General features: G+C 58.5%; 1 protein-coding gene across 3 annotated transcripts in view; it reads right to left on the bottom strand.

Moving 5' to 3' along the window:
• The window catches only part of ABCA2 (ATP binding cassette subfamily A member 2), a 132,070-nt gene extending 108,821 nt beyond the window's left edge, over positions 1-23,249 (bottom strand). For 2 of the 3 annotated variants that reach the window (XM_008175098.4, XM_065572528.1), the window contains exon 1: positions 22,814-23,249. In XM_008175098.4, the coding sequence (XP_008173320.2) occupies positions 22,814-22,879 (66 nt within the window). In that variant the 5' untranslated portion in view covers positions 22,880-23,249. The remainder of the gene's footprint in view (positions 1-22,813) is intronic. The other variant, XM_065572529.1, reaches the window with a different exon arrangement.
• Between the last annotated feature and the right edge of the window lie 259 nt (positions 23,250-23,508).

The following is a 23,508-nucleotide window of genomic DNA, read 5'->3' as shown; positions in this document are numbered from 1 at the left end:
TACGCAGACCCTGCCCCCAGCATAGGGGGCAGATCTGGGCCATAGCCAGCATGCAGGGTCCATGGGAAGCAAAGCATGAGTTACCCACAGCGTCAGGGCTGCTCCACCTTACTGTGGGGGCCGGCCAGACCCTGCATTGTTCCAGGACATGGGGAGCACCCCCTCCCTGCCCGGTTCATGCCCCAAGTGCATGGGGAGCATCCCTGGGCTTTCCCAAATGGGTCCTTTACAACCACTTAACCCTCCCTCTTAACCCTTCCCTGAGCTTTCAGCCCAGGCAGGGAGGAGGGATGTACCGGGCGTGCCATCCAACCCGGGGGTTGGAGTCCCAACTCAGAGCAGTTCATAGCTGCGGCCAGGGTGCCAAGTCAGACCCAGCGCCTTGTGCCCAGCGGGTCCGAGCGCACTGGGCAGAGTGCCTCTAGAACACAGCCCTCCAGCTCAGAGAGGGGCCAAAAGAAACATGGGGATGAACTAAATACAGGGGCCAAAGAATGAACAAACAGCGAGGAGGGTGCAGGCCACAGGCCCCAAGCGAGGGATCTCCCGGCTGCCCGAGGAGTCCGTGGAAACCAGCACCTCTAGGGCAAGGGGTCTGCAGCATCCCCAGCCAGAGGATTCCTCCAGCTCCCTGGTTGCTCTCTCTGGGGCCTGCGTGGCTGGCGCTGCCCTTGGCCCCAATCCGCCCCTCCACAAGGGCCCAGCTCTCCCCCCTGGTCGCTCCAACTCACAATTGTTTCTCTGTGGATGGCCAATGCCTTTGTTCCCTCCTCCCTTGTTTACTTGCTCTCATAATCGCTCCTCTGTTGCTACAAAACATTCAGGGTCTGTCCCCTTTGCCAGCCCTGCCTAGCGCACAGTGGGGCCAGTGTGCTGGCTGGGCTGGGCCGGGCCAGGCGGGCTGGGGGTGTTGTGGGATTTTTAGAACATGTCATTTACATGCTGATCGGTTGCTCTCCAAAGAGCAAAACAAAGACACAACCCGGGCTCGGACTCTGGCACCTGCATTAGAGCAACACCCCCATGTGCTCAGCCTCCCTCCCATCCCCAGTCAGCTGATGGGGCCCCAATCCTCCGTCGCCTGCCACTGCGGGGTGGTGGTACGTTCTGAAGCGGGCTGGCTGGGTTTCACCCCCACTCTGCACTAGCGTGAAACAAGTGCCCACGGTGCAGAGCCCACAGCCTCCCTGGAGGTCTTGACTGATGGACCACAGGTGGGGGAGACCTTCCAGAGAACATACACAGGAGACAGGGCACCGACCGCTGCTGTTTTCGGGGGAGGCGGGGAGACAGAAGCACAAGCCTCTCTGAGGGGTGGTTAGATCGAAGTCTAGTGTTTGCAGCAGCTGTGCAAGCTTCCCCTAGTGCCCCTCAATCCTGACCCCCAGCCCCTGCTAGCCCTGCACTGAGCTCCCCCCAGCTCTGCCCATGCCCCTCAATCCTGCCCCCAGCCCCTGCTAGCCCTGCCCTGGGCTCCCCACACAGCTCTGCCAGTGCCCCTCAATCCCCACCCGCAGCCCCTGCTAGCCTAGCCCTGAGCTCCCCCCCAGCTCTGCCGGTGCCCCTCACTCCCGACCCTCAACCCCTGCTAGCCCTGCCCTGAGCTCCCTCCCAGCTCTGCCGGTGCCACTCACTCCCGACTCACAACCCCTGCTAGCCCTGCCCTGAGCTCCCTCCCAGCTCTGCCGGTGCCCCTCACTCCCGACCCGCAGCCCCCCTACTGTCACAAGAGCCCCCTCCTCATCACTGTGAGCAGCCAGACGGCTCTTCTGTCCTTTGCACCACCGGCGCCGGGGGAAGAGTCCTAGGAGCTGCAGGGGGAGCAGTGGTGAGGCGGGGGCGGGTCAGAACTGTTGCAGGGACAGGACTGATTTAGGGGTGGGGGCAGGATTAATTGCTGGGCAGGGGATGGGCAGCTGTGGGGTGAGAGACCCTATAGCAGGGACCAAAAATCCCCTTATTCACTAGCCAAGCGAGCCCTGGCAACACGGATTGTCCCCCACGCACGGGGGATGGGCAGGAGGCATCGGCCAGCAAGAGACAGAGCAAAAATAAACAAACAAACCCCAACATATTTTAAAACGCTCATGAATTGTGGGATCTGCCTCAGGATTATTTTAACCTTCTGCCCAACCCTCGTTTCTGGCCTCTCGTGGTGTAAAGGGGCCACAACCCAGCTGAACCAGCCTCCTGGGGATCAACCCTCGTGCAGGGGGCTTCCTCAGGCTGCACACGGCTGACAGATCGGCTTCCCGCTGCTCCCCTCCGCGCAGGGCCTGTCATAGCAGGAACAGCCCTCTGGCTTATCTAGCCCCTGCTGGGGAGTGGGGACGGCTGCGGCCTCCGTCCTGCTCACAAACCTGCAGCACGGGGGCCACGGACGCACGGCGGGAGGTCCGAAAAGCAACTCAACCTGAGCCGGGCACCTGAGGGTGCAACAAATCGGGGAGATCCCGACTGGTCCGAGCCCCAGGGAGAGCTGAAGCCAGGCTCGCCCCGGCACTGGCCCCAGGGAGGTGGCCCAGATGCTTTCCTGGGGCTTTTCCTTCTGTTGTCCTAGGGAAGGAGCCTCTATGGAAAGTCAACGGTTCTGGCCCAACGCCCCCCCGGGGCTGGCAGCTTCTCGGGTCACTCAGAGCGCGCTGGGGGACGGGCAGAGCCCCCCCAGGCAGGGAGCACGGCTTCCCTGACCAGCCGCCTCCCTGCATCAGAGTCCGGGGACCCCTGGGCCAGGGCTGGGTGTGCGGAACAATCCCTGCTCAGAACAGAGTCCAGGACTCTCCCCTCCCTCCCCCCCCCCCCCCCGGTTCCCCCCGGCGCCAGCAGCGTCACTGGCCGGTGGGGCCCTGAACCCCCGTGCTGGGGGCGGTGATCTAAGCTGGGTGCTTCCCCCTCCCTCAGCCCGTCCTTCCCTTTCCACCACACAAAAAACAGGCGAGGCCTCACCTTGCTGCATTGCCATGGTAACCGCCCCGGCGTTGCCAAGGCAAGCGGCGACTGGGAATCCGGTGCCCGGCTGTGATGCGGGAGCTGCCAGGCTGCTAGGAGGGGGAGTGGCGCCTGTCACCAGGTGGGGGCCCCTGCCCTCAAGGCAGCAGCCTTGGCCTTACCCTTTCACAATGGTTTCCAAGCAACAAACCCACCTAGCGACACAGGCGAGAATACAGCTGGGGGCGGCTGGCTCTGCGAGAGCGCTTTGGAGCAGGGGCTGTCGCTGATTCCCCGTCAGCTCCACGCCCAGCAGTAGGGGCCCCAAGCAGAGGACACAAACATGTTAAATGAGAAGGATACGGACCCCCCCTTGGGGAGAACAGGGGGCGGGGGCAGATAAAAGGACTCTGTCACGAACACGGCCACCCCTCTGCTGCGCAGTGGCAGGTTTCAGGGCCTTGCAGGTCAGTTTCCTGTTGGAGGAGACACCACCAGTGACATGGAGTCTGTGTATTTTGTTTGCGCAACCGGCTAATTTCCATTATATGCTCACCAGTCCTGGGACAGGAGTGGGCACAAAACGGCACGCAGGCAAATCCTTAGGCAGAAAATTCAGCCAACCACCAGTGCCCGGTTCCCACGGAACAGCTCTGCCCCGGAGCACACACTAGTTAGAGGGCTGGCACGGCACACGGGTACAGGGGCCCTCGAGGGACACCTGGTGCACGGGGGCACATGCTGGAGGAGAGGTCAACCAAACACTGCAGCTCTCAGACCTCTCCGGACGAGGCTGGGGCTCGCCCGAGGATTTCACCCGACACCCCCAGACAGTGCTGAAGAGGCGAAAGGGCAGCGCATTAACTCCCAGTGTCCCCCTGCTGGGCTGAGTTACACACAGAGCAGGGCTAACCATGGGGATTGGCAGGGCCATGATCCCCCAAGTCCATCAAAAGCAAACGAAGCAGCGCCCTCCAATTTGAGAACTGACACACTCGTCACACTACGGCCACATGCCCACTTCTATGGAAGGGAATAAAAGGCGGCAGATGCCCTGTAGCAGGGGTGGGGCCAGATGCTGGGCTGGAAAAGCCACCTCTTTAGAGTAGCCCAAGGAAGTGACTCGCTGTTACAGCAGGGACGAGCAGCGAACCCAAACCCAGGGCAGGGCAGGGGGCACTTGGGGTGAGATGCGGTAACACTAGGGGGGATCCCGTTATTTAGGGTTACCATACGTCCGGATTTTCCCGGACATGTCCGGCTTTTGGGGCTCAAATCCACGTCCGGGGGGAAATCCCAAAAAGCCGGACATGTCCGGGAAAATCGGGACCGGAGGCTGGGCCGGGGGCCAGCGGGGTCTGGGGGTCAGCGGGGCCAAGCGCCGGGGGCCGGTGAGGTCTGGGGCCGGCGGGGCCTGGGGCGCCGAGCGCCGGGGGCCGGGGGGGGCCGAGCGCCGGGGGCCGGGGGCCGGGGGCCGGCGGGGCCGAGCGCCGGCGGTGCCAGGGGCCGGGGGCGCCGAGCGCCGGCGGCCGGGGGGTGCTGAGCAGGCCGGGGGTGCTCGGCCGGGGGCCGGGCCGGGGGGTGCTGGGCGGGCCGGGGGTGCCCGGCCAGGGGCCCGGGGGGTGCTGGGCTGGCCGGGGGTGCCCGGGGCCAGAACCCCAGGGCCCGAGTCGACCCAAGCTGGAGAGGCCGGGGGGGGCCAGACTGGGCCGCACCTCCTCCCCCCCACACACCCCTTACCTGCTTCAGGCTTCCCGCGAATCAAATGTTCGCGGGAAGCAGGGGAGGGGGCGGAGTTGGGGCGGGACTTTGGGGAAGGGGCAGGGGGCGGGGGCGGGGGCTGTGGACTGTCCTCCTTTTGGAGGCTGAAAATATGGTAGCCCTACCGTTATTCCTTTCAGTACAGGCTACAGGCAACTGGTTCACCACCCCCTCCCAAGGCACGCACCTTCCCGCCCCGAAGGGAGCCAGCGTTGGACTTACGGAGGATATGCACGCCCAAGCACAACCAACCACCCACCCCTAGCTGCCGTTCAAGCTTTTCATCCCTAGATCTCCACGCACTTTACAAAGCGGCACAGTCTCACTCTCCCCACTGTACAGACAGGGAAACTGAGGTACAGCACAGCGAAGGGACTCAGTGGCAGAGCTGGGAATAGAAGCCAGGCCTCCCGAGCCCCAGTCCAATGTTCTAGCCGCTGCACCTCACTGGCTCTCTGCGGACTAGGGCCGGAGGCAGTGCCCACGGATGTCAATGGGCGCATTTCTGTTCATTGCTATGGGCTTTGGATCGTGCCCTAACCTAAGAGCCAGTGAGGACACCCCCTCGGAGGGCCCTGGCCCACGCACCAACACGAGATGAACTCATTTGCCCCTCTGCCCAGCTGCGAGCGGCAGAGTTTAACAGAGCCGCTCTTCCGGGTGAAGGATCCCGGGGCTTGCACAGGATACCCGAGCACCCTTCGCAGCACAGCAGGGCACTGCCAACAGTCGAGCACACTCGCAGTTAAGGGAGCGACACAGCCCCAGGTTACATGCGGTGCAGAGCGACCCCGGGGACCAGCAGCGCCGAGCCAGGCACAGCAGAGCAAGGCCAACACAAGAGGAATGAGACGCTGGCATTCGCTCGCAGCTTCCATCCTCCATGAAATCCTAGAGTGCCCTGGAGCCACCAACTCAATCCACAGCTGCTCCTGGCTCCTGTCCCAGCTGCTCCCCCGACCGCCAGGCCTGGGATGCTGGTGGATGTAACCTGTCTCCCAATGGGTGCAGTGGGTGTAACCTTTGGGAGGAGTGACAAGGCAGGGGACCAGTCACCAGGCTCGCCCAGGCCCCCAGCTGACCACAGCCTGTGTCCAAGAAGACCTGTCAACCTGCACTTCGGACCAGGAGACCCGCCTTCCACCGCCTCTGCCCCCAGGAAAGGTGCCACGAGCAGGCTACGCCTGGAGAACCCAAATGATGGGGGAGGGTGTTAAAGTCATGAGTAAGTCAATGGAAACCAGCCAACACAAGAATTTGCACCAAATGCTCCCATCTTTAGATTCCTGTCTACACCCTGCTGGTGGCCAGACCAGGTGTCTGCTAGCACCCCACACACCCACCTGCAGGGCAGTGACCCACAACCCAGCTCTGGAGGGCTGTGGATTAGATTCTCAAGTTACTGCAGGACACCTCATCGCCATGAAGTCATCCCTCGGCAACGAGGGGTGAGCGCGGCAAGCCCCAGGAAGCCAGGTTAGCACCAGTCTTTGCTCTACAGCCCCAAACCCTTTGGGTTTAGATCATGGAGGCTGTCAGGAAAGCAACATACAGAGGCTGCAGGTTTATCCACCCACCCCACCCACTTCCTCTTGACATAACCCAGTGGTTCTATGGCACCTTCGCACCTGCCTAGGTGCCAGCTAAGAGCCCGGCTAGATTTGCTTACACTCTCCCATCCCCCTAGGAGCTGCTTTGCCATCGTGCCCTGAAGCCTTGACTGGAGGGTCAATCTCCTTGTTCTGTGTTTGTACAGCACCTAACACAATCAGGTCCTGGGCAGGACTGGAGCTCCGAGGTGCTACCAAACCATGAGTCTTCTACTAATCATTATTTGTAATTCCAAGTGTCACTGAACTGGATGTTCTCTGAGCTGCCGCTCAATCAGAGCGCCCTGACACCCATTTGCTGTTCTGCGAGGACCCGGGCATCAAACAGGCACAACTCCCATCCAAGCCAGTAGGAGATGCAGCCCCCTAACCTGGAGGACTATTGCCCTAGGGGAGTTGGGCACAGGGTAGTGTGGGTGGGGGATGGGGCTGCTTCTCCGGCTACATCTCCCTGCATAAGTTATTCAGTTTGCAAACCCACAAGTTACATGCTCCGCCACTTACACTCACTTCCCACCGCCACTCCCCCTTTACATCCCAGCTGCATTGGCTGCCGCAGTTCTGCAAGGAACCCAGCAGGGAGCTGGGTGCAAGCAGGCCCTGCCATGCCTACGGAGCACGAAGAGCAGTGCTGCCCTTTGTGCTTCCACTGCTGTACTTGGCCGCTCCGTAACCCCCAGCTGTCTGGAGACCCCTGCATCACCATCCTCCACATGCCCCAGGGATACTGAGCATGGTCGCCCCAAAACATTACGAAATCGACCGTCTGCTCCCCAAAATCAGAAGCATGGCTTAAAACCCACATGGCAGGTTCTATTTCTTCACCTTCTGGATTTTGAGCCCTTAGAAGCCCCATTTTCCAGCTTTTGTTCACAACCATAAGGGCTAGAAATCAATTTAAAATTTTTGTCCATATTCACATGACTCCAGCAGCTGGGGTTTTAAGACAAAAAAAACCCCACCAAATAGCTGGAGATTTGCCATAACATCGCAGGGGTCGGCACCACTGCACACTCACCGTGGCGAACACATTTGGGAAAGGGCTGGCGGCTTCCACTTCCCGCTGCCCATCGCTGTTCCTCGCAGCACCCGCCGGCCTGGGGGGTGAGCTGTGGTGCTTGCTGCACAGAGGGGAGGAGCTGGGACCTGGCGGGAAGGTTTATGATCACTGCTTCTTACACTCCAGCCAGTCCTCACTGGTCCCTTATGCTCCCCGGCCACCCGCTGACTGTCACCCTACTGAGATCGCCAGCTCTCTGGGGTGGGAACTGTCTCTCTGCTAGCCTAACACAACTGGGCCCTACCACAATACATGAGAATAAGGTTTGGGGAAGATGGAGAGGGTCCTTCCTTTTTTTTTTTTTTTAAAGGGGAGGTTACTTAGAAGCTGAACAGCACAAAGATCAACCCATCTCTCCCCCCTCTTCTCTTCCCGCCTTACCAGACACCCACCACCTTCCAGAGATGGGGGGCTGGGGACAGATTAGCATTCTCCGTCGTTTGTATTGCAATAGCACCTGGCAGCCTCTGTCCTGGACCAGGACCCTATTGTGCTAGGCGCTGTACAGCCAGAGCAGAGAATCCCTGCCCCCAACGTGCCAACAATCTAATAAGCCACGAAACAGTCGGACACGGAAACGAGGAGGCCAAGCTTGCAGGCACGAGGGGCAGCGGTCTTCACACCCCACTGGCCTGTTCCTGGGCAGCCCGCAGAAAATGCGGGCCTCATCCCCGCGGCAGACAGCAAGAGGAAGGGGCCCCACTGTCCAGACTATACTCCTCCCCACGCCGGGGAGCTGAAAGGGTCACGTTCTGGACACCCTGGCTGCAGGCTGCGCTCCCCTCCCAGCTGGACGCACACGCGGGACTGCACCGAGAGGCAGGTGCCTGCAGGCTGGGCGCCACGCGTGACCATTGTACTGCGTGGACTCTCCTGGCTTAACATGCAGCGACAGCACTAAAAAGAAACACGCCGCACGACCGCTGCAACATACATCCCAGCAAATCCCACAGCCTTGCCCAGGTGCAGCTGTTTGCCTCCATCACTTCCATTACCCAGCAGCCTGGCCCTGACTGATTTGCTACAGGCTGGAGGGGGAGGAGGCGAGACACAATGCTCGGTTCTGATGCCCCCAGAGGACAAGGCTCGGGAACTCAGCAGCTCCCCCTTTAAACCCCGAGCCCTCAGCCAGCTTAGGGGCTTTGTGTTTGACTTTAATCACCCGCTGGGCCGAAGCAGCTGCAACCCAGCAGGGGAGATGTCCGGGGATGGCAGCATGGGAAGGGAGGCCCCATTAAATACTCTTTGCTGTGGCCTGCTGAAATAAAGCCCCAGGTTCATGCCGCCAGCAGGGACTGGGGAGAGCCGGCTCTGGTACATTCCATTACCCAAATCCCACGGCAGCTCTATCGCCCGCTCACAGCCTGTCCCTACACCCCCTTGAAATGTGCGACTGCCCCTGGGGGTTAGCGTGGAATCAGCCCGCTCCTCTCCCACCCAGCTGCTCCCATCCAACTAGTTCCAACTCATGCCGCCTGGGTGCCCAGTCCCCTGCTGCCTCCTCCCAGGGCCTGACTGCCCGCCCACCCCTCCACCCCGGCAAGCCAGGCCACCACACCCGCTAAACTGGAAATGCTGCCCCTGGCAAGAGCAGAGGGATGCAGGCCGCGAGCACTTGGAGACGGCATGTGTCAATCCTGGAAGCCAGGGGAACGGGAAAAACATATGCTCCCTGATGGAGGCAGGGGGAGAAGAGAAACCCTGGAAGGAGGAGAGAAGGGGAGACGAGGGGTGGCCTTCCAGTTCCATGACACTGTGGTGGGAGTGGGACTCATTCCCTTACAGGCCAGAAGCCTTGTGCTTAGAGCAGGACTCCTGGGTTCCATTCCCAGCCTCTGCCACTGACTTGCTGGGTGACCTTGAGCAAGTCACTTGCCCCCTCTGGGCCTCGGATTCCATCTCAGAACTTAAGGATTTCAACTGTGTGAAAATCAATATTTACTGACCAAGATCAACGACCCCTGGTCCATGTCGGTGCAGCGCCTAGCACTGTGCGGGCCTTGGCCACGACACCTCAGTGCTACTGTAATGCAATGCATTAATAATCCCCTCTCCCCAACTCCCTTCCCTAGCCAATGAGCTAGTCAAGCCCAGCAGTGCTCTGGGGATGGAGCAAAGAACTGCTCTGTAGCCCAGCCAGCATGGCCAGGCCCAGCTCCGGCACTCAGCCAGGAGCCAGCGCGCCGCTCCCCACTGCTCTGGGCAGGAAGGGGCCAGGGCCGAGGGAGTCTCACCCAGTCTGCCTTTGCTGGGAGGCTGACGGAGGTGTCACAGGGCCTGGATCGAAGGGAAGCAGGAGGAAACTCCCAGGTCCCTGCTAAGGGTCTGGAGGCCCCAGTGCCCCCTGCGCCATCTTGAAAGGAGCATTTCCCTGGAAATCTAAACACGCTGGCACTTCAGCACAGCCCCGGAGCAGCCCTGCACCAGAGCAGGCTTGGAGAGGCCAGACTGACAGGCACCTGAACCCTAGGGCCATTCCAGGGGCGCTGGAACCTTTTGTACAGTGGGGGGGGGGGGGGGGGGGCTGACAGCCATTGAACCAAACTGGAAACCCTGTATGTGATGAAAACACTTCAGCCAGGGGGTGCGGCAGCCCCCCAGCCCCCCTAGTTCCAGCACCTACGGTCCATTTCCCCCGACTGCTGGGGTGGGGGGCAAACAATAGAGCGACATCATCACCCAGTCAGGTGGCCAACAGCAAGAGTGAGCGCATCTCAGGGCGCAGGAAGAGTTGCACCCGCCAGAGGCGCTTCAAAGCCAGTCCCCACTTGACGGGGGAAGGAATCACATCCTGCGAGCTCCCCCGAGAGAGATGGGGCATTACAGAGAGCGCCCGGGAGGGCTAAGCAGCTGTCACCCTCAGCGCTTCAGACGGGCCAGACCTAGAGCAGAACAAGCACGGGACTCCTGACCCTCACCACAACTCTGCACTGTGGCCTGAAGCAAGCTGCTGCCCCTCTGTGCCTCAGTTTCCCCCATCCTACCCCCAATCCCTTCCTCCCAGGGCGTGTGCCAGGTCGAAGGAGTTCTCACTGCCCTCCGAAAGGGAGACACGTGTGTCACGTGTTGTTACTGTGACCTCACGCAAGGGTCCCCAAGGCTTCGGGCTGCTCCTGCCATGGGTCAGTCACAAATGGCTGCGGAGCCTGGGCTGACACTATTTTGTACCTAGAGTGGGAATTTTCTAAGCTAGGGTCTTGTCTTCCTTCTTGTTCAGACCCAGCTCAGTGGGGCCCTGATCCTCAACTGTAGCCCCTCAAGGCTACTTCAGCACTAACGAATAATAATCAGCCCACCCTCGTTCCAGGCTGGCCCAGCAATAATGCTGCCTTGAAAAGGGAATTGACATCAGATGGGATGTTGGATTCCCAGCCTCGTTCCACTCACTTTCGGCTCCAGTCGCTCTGTGACGTCCCGGACTGCCCTGAATGCTAGGTCAGGCCGGAGCTGGAGAGCCACTCGTCTGCTGTACCCGCCCCACTGACCTCGTTGGAAAGGAATTACCAGACCACTCACAGATCAAACGGACCCGCTGCGTACACAGGAGAGGCGCCTCAGCTGGCGGGTGAGCTTCTCCGCACCGGCTTATGCTCTGACCCCAAGTCTCACTGTTCAGGGGTGGGGGGGAAGAAATGGAGTTACGGCCACCTGCCTTCGTGACCAAAAAGCTACCGGCAGCAGAACTGCTTTTAGGGCCCAATCCTGCCACTCTGAAGCCAAGGCCTCCAGTCCCACTGGCTCCAGTGTTAGGATTCACACCAAGAGGCCCCACGGCGCTAGGTGCTGTACAGAGAGCGACAGGGGGTGTCTGCCCCTAGACAAGACACAGGCTGGAAGGGGACACCAAGGCATAGAGAGGGGGGCGTGAATTTCCCACAGGAGGTCAGTGGCAGAGCCGGAAATAGAACCCAGGTGTCCTGAGTCCCCTGGCTGTAGCGAAGCAGAATGAAACACCCGATTTGCTGCACAGAGCAGACCAGGAAGTCCAGTGACACGCCCAGGGCTTCAGTGGCACGGTGCTGTGGGGGGGCGAGGGTTGGCGCAGCACTCGGGGGTTTGGGCGGCCCAGCGCGGCGCTCGGGGAGGGGGCGGGGGTTTCGGCGGCACGGCGCGGCACTCGGGGGTTTTGGCGTCACGTCGCTGGGGGTGGGGTGGTGTTACGGCGGGGCGGCGCTCTTTTTTTTTGCCTGGGGCGGCAAAAAAAAGTTAGAGCCGGCCCTGGCTCCATTACCAGAAGCATTTTCCGAGTAACCCAGCAGTGCGCCTGTCAGCCAGTGGGCGGGCTCACACAAAGTTGATTAGTTTGACCCAACTTGAAGCACATCAATTCTACTAGCCCCATCCTCTGAGACAAGATACCAAACCCCCCGTGCACTGCTCAGGAAGGGACTTATTGCCGATGGGAAGGGACCTTGCAAACTGGAAGAGTCCCACTTCCAGCCACCTTCAGGAATAAGTTTTCTGACTTGAACTGGTTGGAGGCTGTCACCAATCTCCAGGATTGGTGCGATGGCCCCAGTTTTGGAAGGGTCTCCAGGAGGAACCTCCTTCATTGTGCCAGATCCCCTAGGGGCCTCACTCTTCTTCGAGGGTCTTCTTAGCATAGGCACAACGTGCCTCAGGTGATGCCACTCAGCTTCACCGCCTCCTTAGACTGGACCTCTGGGCCTGCGGCACCCCCGCTTCCCACCGTGAGCCCCGTTCAGCGAGTCCAACGGAGACAGGACCTGATGGAGACTCGTCCACTCTTTGGGGATTGATGCACCTCGCCCAGCACTGTCAGCACAGCCGGGTTTATTCGTTAACTGTAACGCAGCGTGGGAAGTCCTTAGGGGAGTCCAGAGAATTGAAGGTTAAAGCATTGTCCATGCTGGTCAGTCCAGAGCACAGCCAAGCTGTAGCAAACCCCTTGGTTCAAGCTCTGTCTCTCTCGCCATCTGACCTCTGTGGTCAGACTCCATGTGAGAGTCCGGCTTCTTCCACCCCACACTTCATAACCCCCCAGGGCTTTGATCTCAAGTTTGGGGATTGTTGTTCAGCTTCCTTAGGCAGGGGCAGGGAAATCCACATCCGTCTTGGCCATGGGTTGCGAGGTGCCAATGTCCTGGCAATTGGATTTGCCGTTGTCTTCTCAGTTGCTCCCTGGACATGGAGACTAAGGCCCAGACAGCTAGGCGCACCCACACCTACGTGTCTCAGCCTTCCCAGAGAGCAAAATGTCCCTTTCCACTCACCGGGGAACAAGGCAGCACATCGGGGAAACCGAGGCACAAAACAGGACTCAAACATATTACAGAATTATGTCCCACTTCGTCACAGAGGCTGCAAAGTATTTTGATCTTGCAACGTGATTAGGTATTTAAAAGGCACAGACGCAATTTTTTTTTTTAAATTGACACATTTTTAGAAGTTCCCGTTTCCAGCAGAGCTGCCTTCAAACAGTTTCTCCCCATTCTTTCGCTCTTGCGTTCCTGTCCCCAAACTAGCCAGATAAAGGGTTTTCTGCTCCCCTTTATGTTCAGAAGGGACTTTTCAGCAAGGGAGACACTGACAGACCAACTACTTCACAGAAACCGTGACAAATCGACATGCCTCGGGCCGTGGGCATTTTCAAGATTGCTCAGGGCTAGATTTTCAGGTGCTTAGTGCACACTCAGAGCCAGCCTAGCCCCTTCTCTTGGTGCCTAGGAGGGATGCCCCAATGCCCACAGTTCTTTGAAAAATGGGATTCTGTGCACTGAGCCCTTTGGAAAGTACTGGCCAGAGTACTGCCGGATGCAAAAAGTCAACAGACAGGGCGGGGGGAAATAAAGGTCAATGTTTGCCTGCTGCTTCCAGGGACACATCACAGAAACTACGGCAGGCACAAAATGAAAATACAATTTCCGAGATGTCCTCTTAACAGGATACATTTGCCACCAGGAACAGTGTGTTTGAGAGCCTTGCATGGCAGCCATCACCCCCCTGCAAGTCCCCCACCTCCCCCGGTTTGTTTTAGATTGCAAAGTCAATAATTTTGTGGTGGAATTCTGTGACAGAGTTTAGGTTGTGTGTCCAGAGGATGAAAATATCATTGATGTATACCTGAGGTACATCATTGGTTTCATGGTTCATTCTTCCTCAGGGTGAATCATGAAGAGGTTGGCATATTGGGGAGTGTACCTATTGGGCTTCAGGAACTGCTAAAGGGTCCCCCCCCCCAGCCTAAGGGGAGGATCCACAGGGCCTGAAACTCAAATAATTACGGGGGACAACTAATGTAAAAACAGGGACAGGAGTGCGGTCACAGGGTCAAAAGAAGGGAACCTCGGGGATACCGAGCAGAGAACCCTGGACAGCGCCCACTGCTCCTCAACGGCGTCAAGGGAGCCAGTGTACGCCGCCCAGAGGAACTCTGCCCGGATACGTGAACGGACAGAGGATCGGAAACAGGCCCCACAGTCACAGGAACCTCCATCGGCCAACCTCCTCTCCCTGGTTTTATAGATGGCCTGTTTAGCCAGGGCCAAGAGGAAGTTGACCAGGAGGTCCCGTGACTTTGTGGGGCCACGGATAGGGAGTGCATAAATGAGAAGGTGAGGGGAAAAGTGTAACCAAAAACGTAACAATGTCGGTGAGGAGCCGGTGTAGGGGCTGCAACCTGGCACACTCTAAGTAAACGTGAGCCAGGGTCTCCCTCACGCCACAGAAAGGACAGGTGTCCGGGACAGGGGTATGCCACAAAAATGTATGTGCCAAAGGGAGCCAAGTTTTTGTTAACCCTTTCATTGCTGCACCAGCCGGCTTTGCCCTCCCCTTCCCCCGCATCCTCAGCTCCCAGCTGCCATTACAAACAGGCAGTCTATAGAGCACCAGGAAATACCAAGTACATCGGGCTGCTGTGAGGGCGCCCACCAGTCACGGCTCGGTCATCTCTGTAGTAGCGAAGTGGGCGATCGAGCCAAAGGGCAGAGAACATAGCAAGCGAGAGAGGAGAAGAGTCAGAGGTGCCCAGAGACAACCTGGCAGGTCTGTAGATGTTGGCACAAGACTAGCAGGAAATGGGAAGGATCCTTGTTTGCTCAAGGTGACATAACAGAGCTCAACCTGGCTCATACACCAGCACAGCCTTACCAGCAAGAGCGGGCCTCCCGCGCCGGAGCAGCACACCGCGTCCGCAAACCCTCACGAATCCGAGTCATTCAGGGAGAGGAACGATGAGGGAGGGGACGAGTCTCCGGCCAAGACGTGAACCGGAGAGCAGTTAGTACACCCAACCCTGCTGTCTCAACCGCGGACCGGTGCTCTCTTGGGACGCACGGACTACAGCGTTCCTCCTGCAGGAACCTCAGCTCTGCAGTAGGGGGTCCTGCCAAACCCCCAGAGCCGATTAGCATCACTGGGCAGCACCATCCCTGCAGAGTTACAGAGAGCCAGAGCCGCAGGTTATCCTGATCTACCCCACAAACTGCAAAAAAGGCAGGGCTTCCCCGGGTCACTGACAGCAACCGCTGCCCCTCTAGCTATTGATCTGGAGGTTTCATAGGATGCCCGTCACCGTAGCATCTGGGTGCCTTCCACCAAACAAATGAAAGACTCGCCAGTGAAGGAAAGCAGGTCCCGGTCATCATCCCCATGTTACAGATGGGGAACCAGAGGCACAGGCCACGATAATCAGTCCTGGGCACCTTTATCTGGGCACCCAGAGAAACGGCCTGATTTGCAAGGATGCCAACCATCCATGTCTCCAAGGAAGCCAATTGGAACCAAGGGTGCTCAGCACCATAGGCACCCAAGTATGCTCAACTTTAGGCACCCAAGTTTGAGCATCTTTGCCCAGAGTCCCACCTGACGGCGACCAGGAAGGCCACTCCAGACGGCAGGCGCTGCAGAGAAGCAGCTTTTCATGACCTCAAGGGCGACATTAAGATGAGGAGTACATGACAGCTGGGGGGCTGCTCCCCAGCGTTAGCGCTGTTTGAACTGGTGCACTCAGAATACCAGCAAGGCCACAGCGGTAGGGGCAGTCGCTCGGGCTATCCACCCGCCCAACCCCCCAGGTCCACTTAGGGTGACCAGACAGCAAGTGTGAAAAATCGGGACACGGGGTGGGGGGGGTAATAGGAGCCTGTATAAGAAAAAGACCCAAAAATCGGGACATCTGGTCACCCTACATGCACTCTTGGGTAGCTAACCCAAGCCACCACCCCACTAGCTACAGCGGAGCCAGCCCAGGTCCGTCTCCCCACCCTGCCTCTTGCTCTGTAGCCAGAGCCACAGAAGGTGAGGCTGCTGGCTGAACAGGGAGGGGGAACAGAGACAGGGAATAAAACCAGCCGCCCCCAGAGGCCTCACTCCAGGTGAGCGGCGTCACCAAATGAAGGCGTTTAGCCCTGTGTTATGTAACGGGCATTGCGGGGCTAATCCACAACAGGTGTGGGCTGCCTTGCTCCCATTATGTAGAGAGCAGCCCAGGAGTCTGGATTGGCTCATCCCGGCAAAAAAGTAAACCTCATTTGGCTAGAAGGTGCGTTAGATGACACCCTATTTGAATCGCCGCACCCCCTCCGAGGGATGAGTACATTATACTGCAAAGGGTCAAAGAACACCAGGGACTCAAAGCCCAGAGCTAGTGTCCATAGAGGTAAACCTGATCTTCAGAGACCCCCTTAGGAGTATGGGTCACGGCTCCAGCACCTCCATTCAGCAGACAGGGCCGTCTCTCACTGGAGGCTCCCGGCTGGCGCCCCGATCCTGCACAGAGCTCAGAGAGAGGATCTGGCACGGACCTGGGGCCACTTCCGCTCCTTGACGGTGGATAGAGCAGGTGCGGGCAATCTGTGGGGGTGGTTTTAGCAAATGAAGTCCTCTCCCACCTCCCCTTCCCCAGCTTGTCCCTCTTTTTTTTAAAACTTTAAGAAACATGCTGCACATACAGTCTGGCCTTCCCAGTCGGCGGGTCAGGAGGAACGGGACTCTGGACGTGGCGTGGGGGCTCTGCCCTGGGCTGAGGAGCAGGAGGGGATAATCCTTCACAGAACCAGTACCCCCCCCCCCCCCGCACACACATGCACACAAGGGTTGAGTTAAAGAAGAATCTCAAGTAGTCTGAACAAAAATCATCTCCCTACTGGGGTTGCACTTCCTTGGCAGCTCTCATGGCATTACACTGGAGTTTAGCTTGAGTTCTGCAGTGCACTGAAAGCCATGATTCAATGTCTCTGTTCTGGATGAAAAACCCAGCACATCTTCCCCAAACACACAGCATTTACTCTCCGCCAGACTGGCTTGCCTGGGGCTTTAGAAGGAACTCTGGCAAGCTTGTAATTCTCCCCAAACCAGGCATTACAAAAACCCAGGAAATTCAGGGTTCAGGTTATACGTAAATCCAAACATGTTCAAGGTAAGAAATGCACGGCAAAGGCCTGCAAACAACCTTAACTCTGCCCTGCAGTGATGCAATGAGGAGGAAGAAAATATGAAAAAAATGTTTGTTTAAAGAAAAAAGTCAATGCAATCTAATCTGGGACTCCACATACTTGAATCCCTTAGCCATAGCGTGGTGTAGAGTTACAGGGTAGAGATATGATTGTTTGGGTGCCTTCACTGTTCATTTCTTACCTTCACACGTCTGGAGTGAAGAGAAACCTTAACTCTGAATACCCCGGGTTTAAATGCTTGGTTTTGAACATTAGATGTTGTAATTATAGACCTTGAACTTCCTGAGACGTACTCTCTATCTTAACTGCATCTCGGTGTAGTTCTGTTGACAGGGCATGCGTCGGCTGGATCTCCAGTCAGCTACAGACTCTTCCAGGATAGACAAGACCGGAATTTCTAATGTCAGCCCCCACCCCTTTGACATGCGCCCTACAGGGCACAAAAGGGAAAGTCCTACAATTGCCCTTTAACAAATTGCCACAAGACTCTCGTGCCTTCCCTGCCAAGTCACTGCTGCATCCCACCTCTTCTTTTCCCAGGCAGCCCCCTTCCTCCTGCTGCCTGATCCTTATGCGGGCGACGTCACAGCCCAATGCCGCAGCTGACGGCAGCAATGCCGGCTTAGGCCCTTGCCGAGCGAATCGGGCAGGAGGACGGGGCTGGCGAAGGAGGAGCAAGCGTCTTGGTAACAGAGAGCAAGGAAGGGAAGAGGGATGCAGAAAGCGACTAGTGAAGCGTTCGTGACATCCCACGGCGCCCATCTAACGTTTGCTCAGTGACAGCGGAGACCTGCCCTTACTTGCTGCGTCACCACAGAACTGGGATCGGCTCATCGTCACGCTCGTGTACAACTCTCCGGCTGCTCCGCTCGCTCGGCTCCAAACCTAGCCTCACCCGCTGGGCAAGGCAGCCCATTCCCTGGTGGTGCAGTGCGGTACCCCAGGGCCACCCGCCCCAGCTGACCTCTCCAGAGGGAACCAAATGACAAGCAGCCTGATTTCCAGACGTGCTGAGCACCCACCAACGCCCTCAAGGTGGCTGGGAACGCAGATGCTCAGTCCCTTCGGAAAAACAGCCTCAGACTTCAACACAAGACACTGTTCACAGCTGATCGTTTGTATTACAGCAACATTCAGGCCCCAACTGAGCTCAGGGCTCCATTGTGCCAGGTGCTGTACAGACACACGAGGCAGTCCCCGTCAGAGACGCTTACAATCTAGATACACGAGAGAGTGGGAGGGGAAACAGAGACACAGAGCTGGGAAGCGACTTGCCCAAGGCCACCGAGAAAGTCAGTGGCAGACAGGACTACAACCCAGCTCTTCGGACTTCCAGGCCAATGTTTGATCCGCTAGGTTTTCCCACCCGCCACATTCCTGCACCTCTGCAAGGGAAAGACCATCTAGGCCACGATTCCGGGAAGGTTGGAAGAAGGCAGAGATATCGCCTGTTTTTTCTCACTGACCACATTGCGAAGGCCGCAGCCAATCCCCCCGCCCCATCTCATCCAGCTCCTCCTCGGTGTCCTCTCTTCACCAGTCATTAGTGGCACACAGACACACACGGGCATTACTACGGCTTGTAGGGGACGCTGCAGGGCAGCCAGCTCTCCTTAGGGCTGCAGAGCAACCCAAGCGCCACGAGCCCCGGACAGGAGAGCGTGTCTGCAAGACGCTCTTGGCATGGAGATCAGAGCTTAGTGGCAGCTGCAGGGTAAAAGCAGCACCCCCAGGCACTACGACCAGTCCAGGTGCTGATCAGATTGGGCTGCTGGGAGCCTTGTACCCAGCCCCACACAGCCAGGAGCATGCGGGACAGCAGCGGTTGCCACAGCCGGAAACAGGAGAGACAGCCCTACGGCGGGGAGGAAGGAAGTTACACTTATCCAGCTGCCCCCTGGCCCACATCAGGGGCACAGCCAGGAGCCTGAAACCCGACTCAGACGTGCATTTTTACCTGGCAGGGCACAGTTTCAGTTTTTGCCTGGTCAGGCAGACTTGCTGTTCTATTTAGCAAACAGGAGGAGCAGAGAAGGGCTGCGGTGACCAGCCTGGTCCGCTCTACCTTGGCACCTGACCCACCCACCCAGCCCAGCCCTAGGGTGTGGTACCAGCTAATACAGAGATTACACTGGTGCAGAGAGGAAGTGTGTCCAGTTACGCAAGGCAAGGAGCATGAGCAGCGATGCCTCGGGCACAGAGCACACCGGTCACAGCCAGGTGCGCACCGGGGCGAGCGGTGCCCAGCCCGCAGGAGGAGTGAGGGGTGGCAGGAGAGGTGCTCACGAGGTGCCACGCACCAACCAAACAGGCTGCACAGAGACAGGGCCTAGGGGGCGCCCTGCACACGGATACTGCTGCCCAGTAGATCTCTGGCTCCCACAGCACCTGCTTGGGTGGCTGCTCCGATGCACGCTCTGCAAGCCCCCGGAGAGCGGGCGCGCTCCTGGGCAGTGCATGCCATGCTGCCGTCTGGGCCACTGCTTGCTAGGTTCACACACATGTTCTTTGGGTGGGCAGGGAGGTGCCTCTTCCTGGTCAGACCCTGCCGCCTTGTGCTGAACACCCTGCTCCTCAGGACCCTCGCCAGGGTCAGTGGATTAGGGCGCTGCCCAGCAGGAGGGGGGCAGACTCTAGCTTGGCACACATCCGCCTGGCAGCATGTCACTGCCCCAAGGCGCATCATGCCAGTACAGCTCACCTGGGCAGCTTAGTGACCCTCCTTTGGCAACCAAGAAGCCCCCCCACTCCCGCATTGCCCCAAGGCGCATCTAGCTAGGTATTTAGCCCACACACAGTGCTGTGCTATCGGGGGCAGTGGCTTGGAACAATTTGCACGGTGTGGGTGCTGGGAGCCATTAAAACTGCAAACCCTGTATATGGTGGAAACCACTTCGAGCCAGGTGGTGCTGCCACACCCCTGAACTGGGGGGCTCTGCATTCTCATAGCAGCTGGCTCCACCACATTCCCTGCTCCAGAGAGCAGGGCAGCCCCAGTGCCAGGAGAAGACACCCCGCACTGTCCTTTTTGAAAATGGAGATATCCCATCTCCTAGAACTGGAAGGGACCTTGAAAGGTCATCGAGTCCAGCCCCCTGCCTTCACTAGCAGGACCAAGTACTGATTTTGCCCCAGATCCCTAAGTGGCCACCTCAAGGACTGAGCTCACAACCCTGGGTTTAGCAGGCCAATGCTCAAACCCCTGAGCTCTCCCTCCCCCCTTCTGCCTCCTTCTTCAGAGAAGCTGAGCCAGGTGGGAAGAGGAAGCAAAGAGCTTCCTTCCTAGTGCACAGAGCATGCAGCCCACGCAGCACGGCGACTGCCCAGCCGTGGAGGAACTAATCACAGGGCTTCTGTGGCTAGTGCGGTTCACAAGCCATTTGGGTTTGTCGCGTGTCACTCTTGGGGAGGAGAATGCCCAGGGCACGTGTCAGACCTGAAAAAGCCAAACTGCCCTGAGCATTTACCAGCTCCGCCCTTCGCCCTCCAGACCCCTCAGCGTGAGGTTCCCATGCCTCTTTCCTTAGGGGCAGGAACCCACAGCACAAGGCTTCGCTCCTTAGCATGACTGGCCAGCGCTGCTTAGTAATGCAACAGGATGACTCAGCACTGGTACCTCAGTTAAAGCTAGTGGGCATGGAGACAGCAGGGCTTGGAGTATAAAGAGAGAATTCTGCCCAGCCTCGCCTGATCTTTCCCTTCCACGAGCAAGTCCCAGCTGGACGATCCGAGCCATAGACACTCCAGATACCAGGATGATATAAGGCCCAATGCTGCAAGCACTCACTCCTGCGAGTTCCCACATTACCTCAATGGGGCTGAGGGCTGCTGAGGTGAGCAACAGTTGCCGGATCTATATTATTGGGGAGGGGGGGGGGGGGGAATACCAGCCCAACATTTCTGAAACTGTTGCTTGCTAACCCTCAAATCAGAGGCTAATTAGACCAGGTCACCTGCCCCCCTCCCAATCCTGCCAGGGAGGCATTGCCTGTTCCCGATGCTTTGTCCACCGTGCTTTCAAATGCGTCCAAGGAGAGGGCTTCCACCATTCGCCTGGGAAGGGCTATTTCCCCCAACCCTGCTTCACTCGCCCGTCACCCAACGAAGCCCCAGGATTGTAGCCAAACAACCAAGGAAGAAACTTCCTCTGCTTAGGAACCCGCAAGCGCATTCTGCATTAATTACTATGCGCATAATTCTTCTTTAATCAATGCCCATGGCACGACAAGAGCTCTGTGCGGCCGATGAAACGCACTCGTCAGCCTTGTAATTTCTTAACAATGAATCAGAGCGAAGTGGGTGGGGGAAGGGAAGGAGTTAAATGTAAGTAAGAATCATTATAGCTTCACCGATTCCAAGGCCAGAAGGGACCATTGTGATCATCTAGTCTGACCTCCTGTACCACACAGGCCACACAATAATTCCTAGAGCCCATTGGATGTTTTTTCTAACCAATCTTGATTTTAAAATGGTCAGTGACGGAGACTCCACCACGACCCCGGGGTAAAGTGTTCCAGTGGGTAATTACTCTCACCATTAAAAATTTACATCTCATTTCCAGTCTGAATTTGTCTAGTTTCAACTTGCAGACATTAGAACGCGTTACACCTTTCTCGGGTAGATTGAAGAGCTCAGTATTAAATATTTGTTCCCCATGTAGGTACGTACAGCCTGTAATCAAAATCACCCCTTAACCCTCTCTTTGTTAAGCTAAATAGATGGCGCTCCTTGAGCCTATTGCTATAAGGTAGGTTTCTTAATCCTCTAATCATTCTTGTGCCTCTTCTCTGACCCCTCATACTTAGATACCAAATTGAGTCTCCTTTTGGAGATCTGATACAGCCCTTGGGATCAGGGAGGGGGACAGGCTGGGGGGGGGGGGGGGAAAGGGGCATATCCTCTATATACTTTAAATCCCGCTCAGCCTGCATCATTGCTTCCTGAGCACCCAAAAGCAGGAAAGCTCTCTCCAGATTAACAAATGGGGAAAGATGCAGCTGACCCACATAGGATTTGGAAACCTATTTATAGCACACCGCTACAAATGGCTTGTGATAGTGCTCCCACAACAGCCACATCCACCGGGATCATCAAAATGGAGCTGGACAGAAGCATGGCAAACCTGGGATTTTAGTCGCTTTCGGGGAGCAGGGGACGGGGGGAGAGGATGACAAAGCTGTAGATCTTGGCGACAACATGAATCCATCCCAGATGTTCTGAACCGGCACCAGCATACGGTGCCCCTTGCTGGAGCCGCGCCTGGGTAACCCAGGTGACCCTATCCCACAGCGAGGCCGCACAGGTAAGGGGCCCAATTGTTGCTGCTGCACACAGGAGTGTTAGAGGATGCCTGGCTCTGTACACAGCACACAGTAACACACACAACGGACTCCGAGCGGCCTCTCTTGGGTTTATAAGCACACTGCGTGCACCCATCACCGAGCCAGCACCAGATTTCTGCATCCAAAGCCCATCCATTATTCACCTCAGGGACCCAGAGCCTGGGATATCGCATCTTCCTAGACCCACACCTCGGGGGCAGTCTCACGCTCAAAGGCGAAAGACAAATAAAAACACAAGCCGCCTGCAGACCCAGGGAGGGGGGCTGTGAAGTGACCCCCCCCCCCCCGCTCATTAAATAGACATGGCAGATCTCAGCTGCCATCTCACTGCTTGCAGGGAGTGAGGTCTCCCGGCTGATCTGGGGGGAGGGAGAGAATGTCCCAGCCCAGGCTCTCCAGGCACGGCAGGGAATGCAGAGGCCTGAGTCCTGTTGCACCGCGGCTGGTAGCCAGGGACAAGCTACAGCTGCCATCGCTGAGCCCAGGCAGCTCCCCCTCCGCTCTCTCCTTCCCCAGGCCAGCGCTTTCCGCCCCATCACAAAGAGAGGCGAAACAGCGGCAGATTTCCAAGGATCTGCCCTTTAACCTCCCTCCCGCGAAGAGCAGCCCCGGGCCCCGCAGGCCGCCCAGCTCAGCCGGCATCCTCCAGCCCACCGCGATTTTCAGCGCCACGGAAATAGCGCGCAGACTTACCGGGCTCCTGCGCTTGAGAGTCACGTTCTTCCAGAGCAGGAGATGCAGCTGGTGCAGGAACCCCATGTTGGCTCGCCCGGGACTCCGCGCCAGCGGCCCCTGCGCCGGGGGGGAAGGGGAGCGCTCACCCCCCCTGCACCGCCATGCTCGCCCCCAGCCCCGCGGAGCCTCCGCTGCAGACGCCGCTGGCCCGTGGCTTTGTGCGCTGGGGGCGGAGATCGGGGCCGGCCGGTGTCACTTGCTGGAGCCCGCTTGCGGCCGGGCGAGGGGCCGGGCGAGGCCGGCGCTCGGGGACAGGCTGCTCGCCCCGCAGAGCCGGGCCGGTGTCGCTCGGCAGCCCCGCAGGTGGAGGTGCGCTGGCGGGGACGAGCCCTTAGTCTGCGGCGGCTTCAGTTCCGTTGCCGGGAGCCCCACCCCCTGCCAGCGCCAGGGCACTGCCTCTTAAAGCCGCAGAGCCCCGGCCGCCCTGCCCGCCCCTCCCCGGGCGAGCCCCGCTGCCCCGGCACCGCCGCTCCCGGGGGGTCCTGCAGCCCCCTCCCCGGGACGGGAACCTCCGCGGGAGCAGGGCTCGATCCTGCGACCCCGACGGTTCTGCGCTGGAGCCGGGCTGCGAGCGGTGCCCTGCGCTGCCGTGGGGGGGGGCGCCCCAGAGCCCGCGGCCGGAGCGGGCCAGAGCCCACGGGGATGGTTGCTGC

The sequence above is a fragment of the Chrysemys picta genome, chromosome 18 (assembly GCF_011386835.1).
Source record: "Chrysemys picta bellii isolate R12L10 chromosome 18, ASM1138683v2, whole genome shotgun sequence".
NCBI lineage: Eukaryota > Metazoa > Chordata > Testudines > Emydidae > Chrysemys > Chrysemys picta.
Note: the sequence above shows the minus strand (reverse complement) of the source record. Positions and strands in the feature narration are given on the sequence as shown.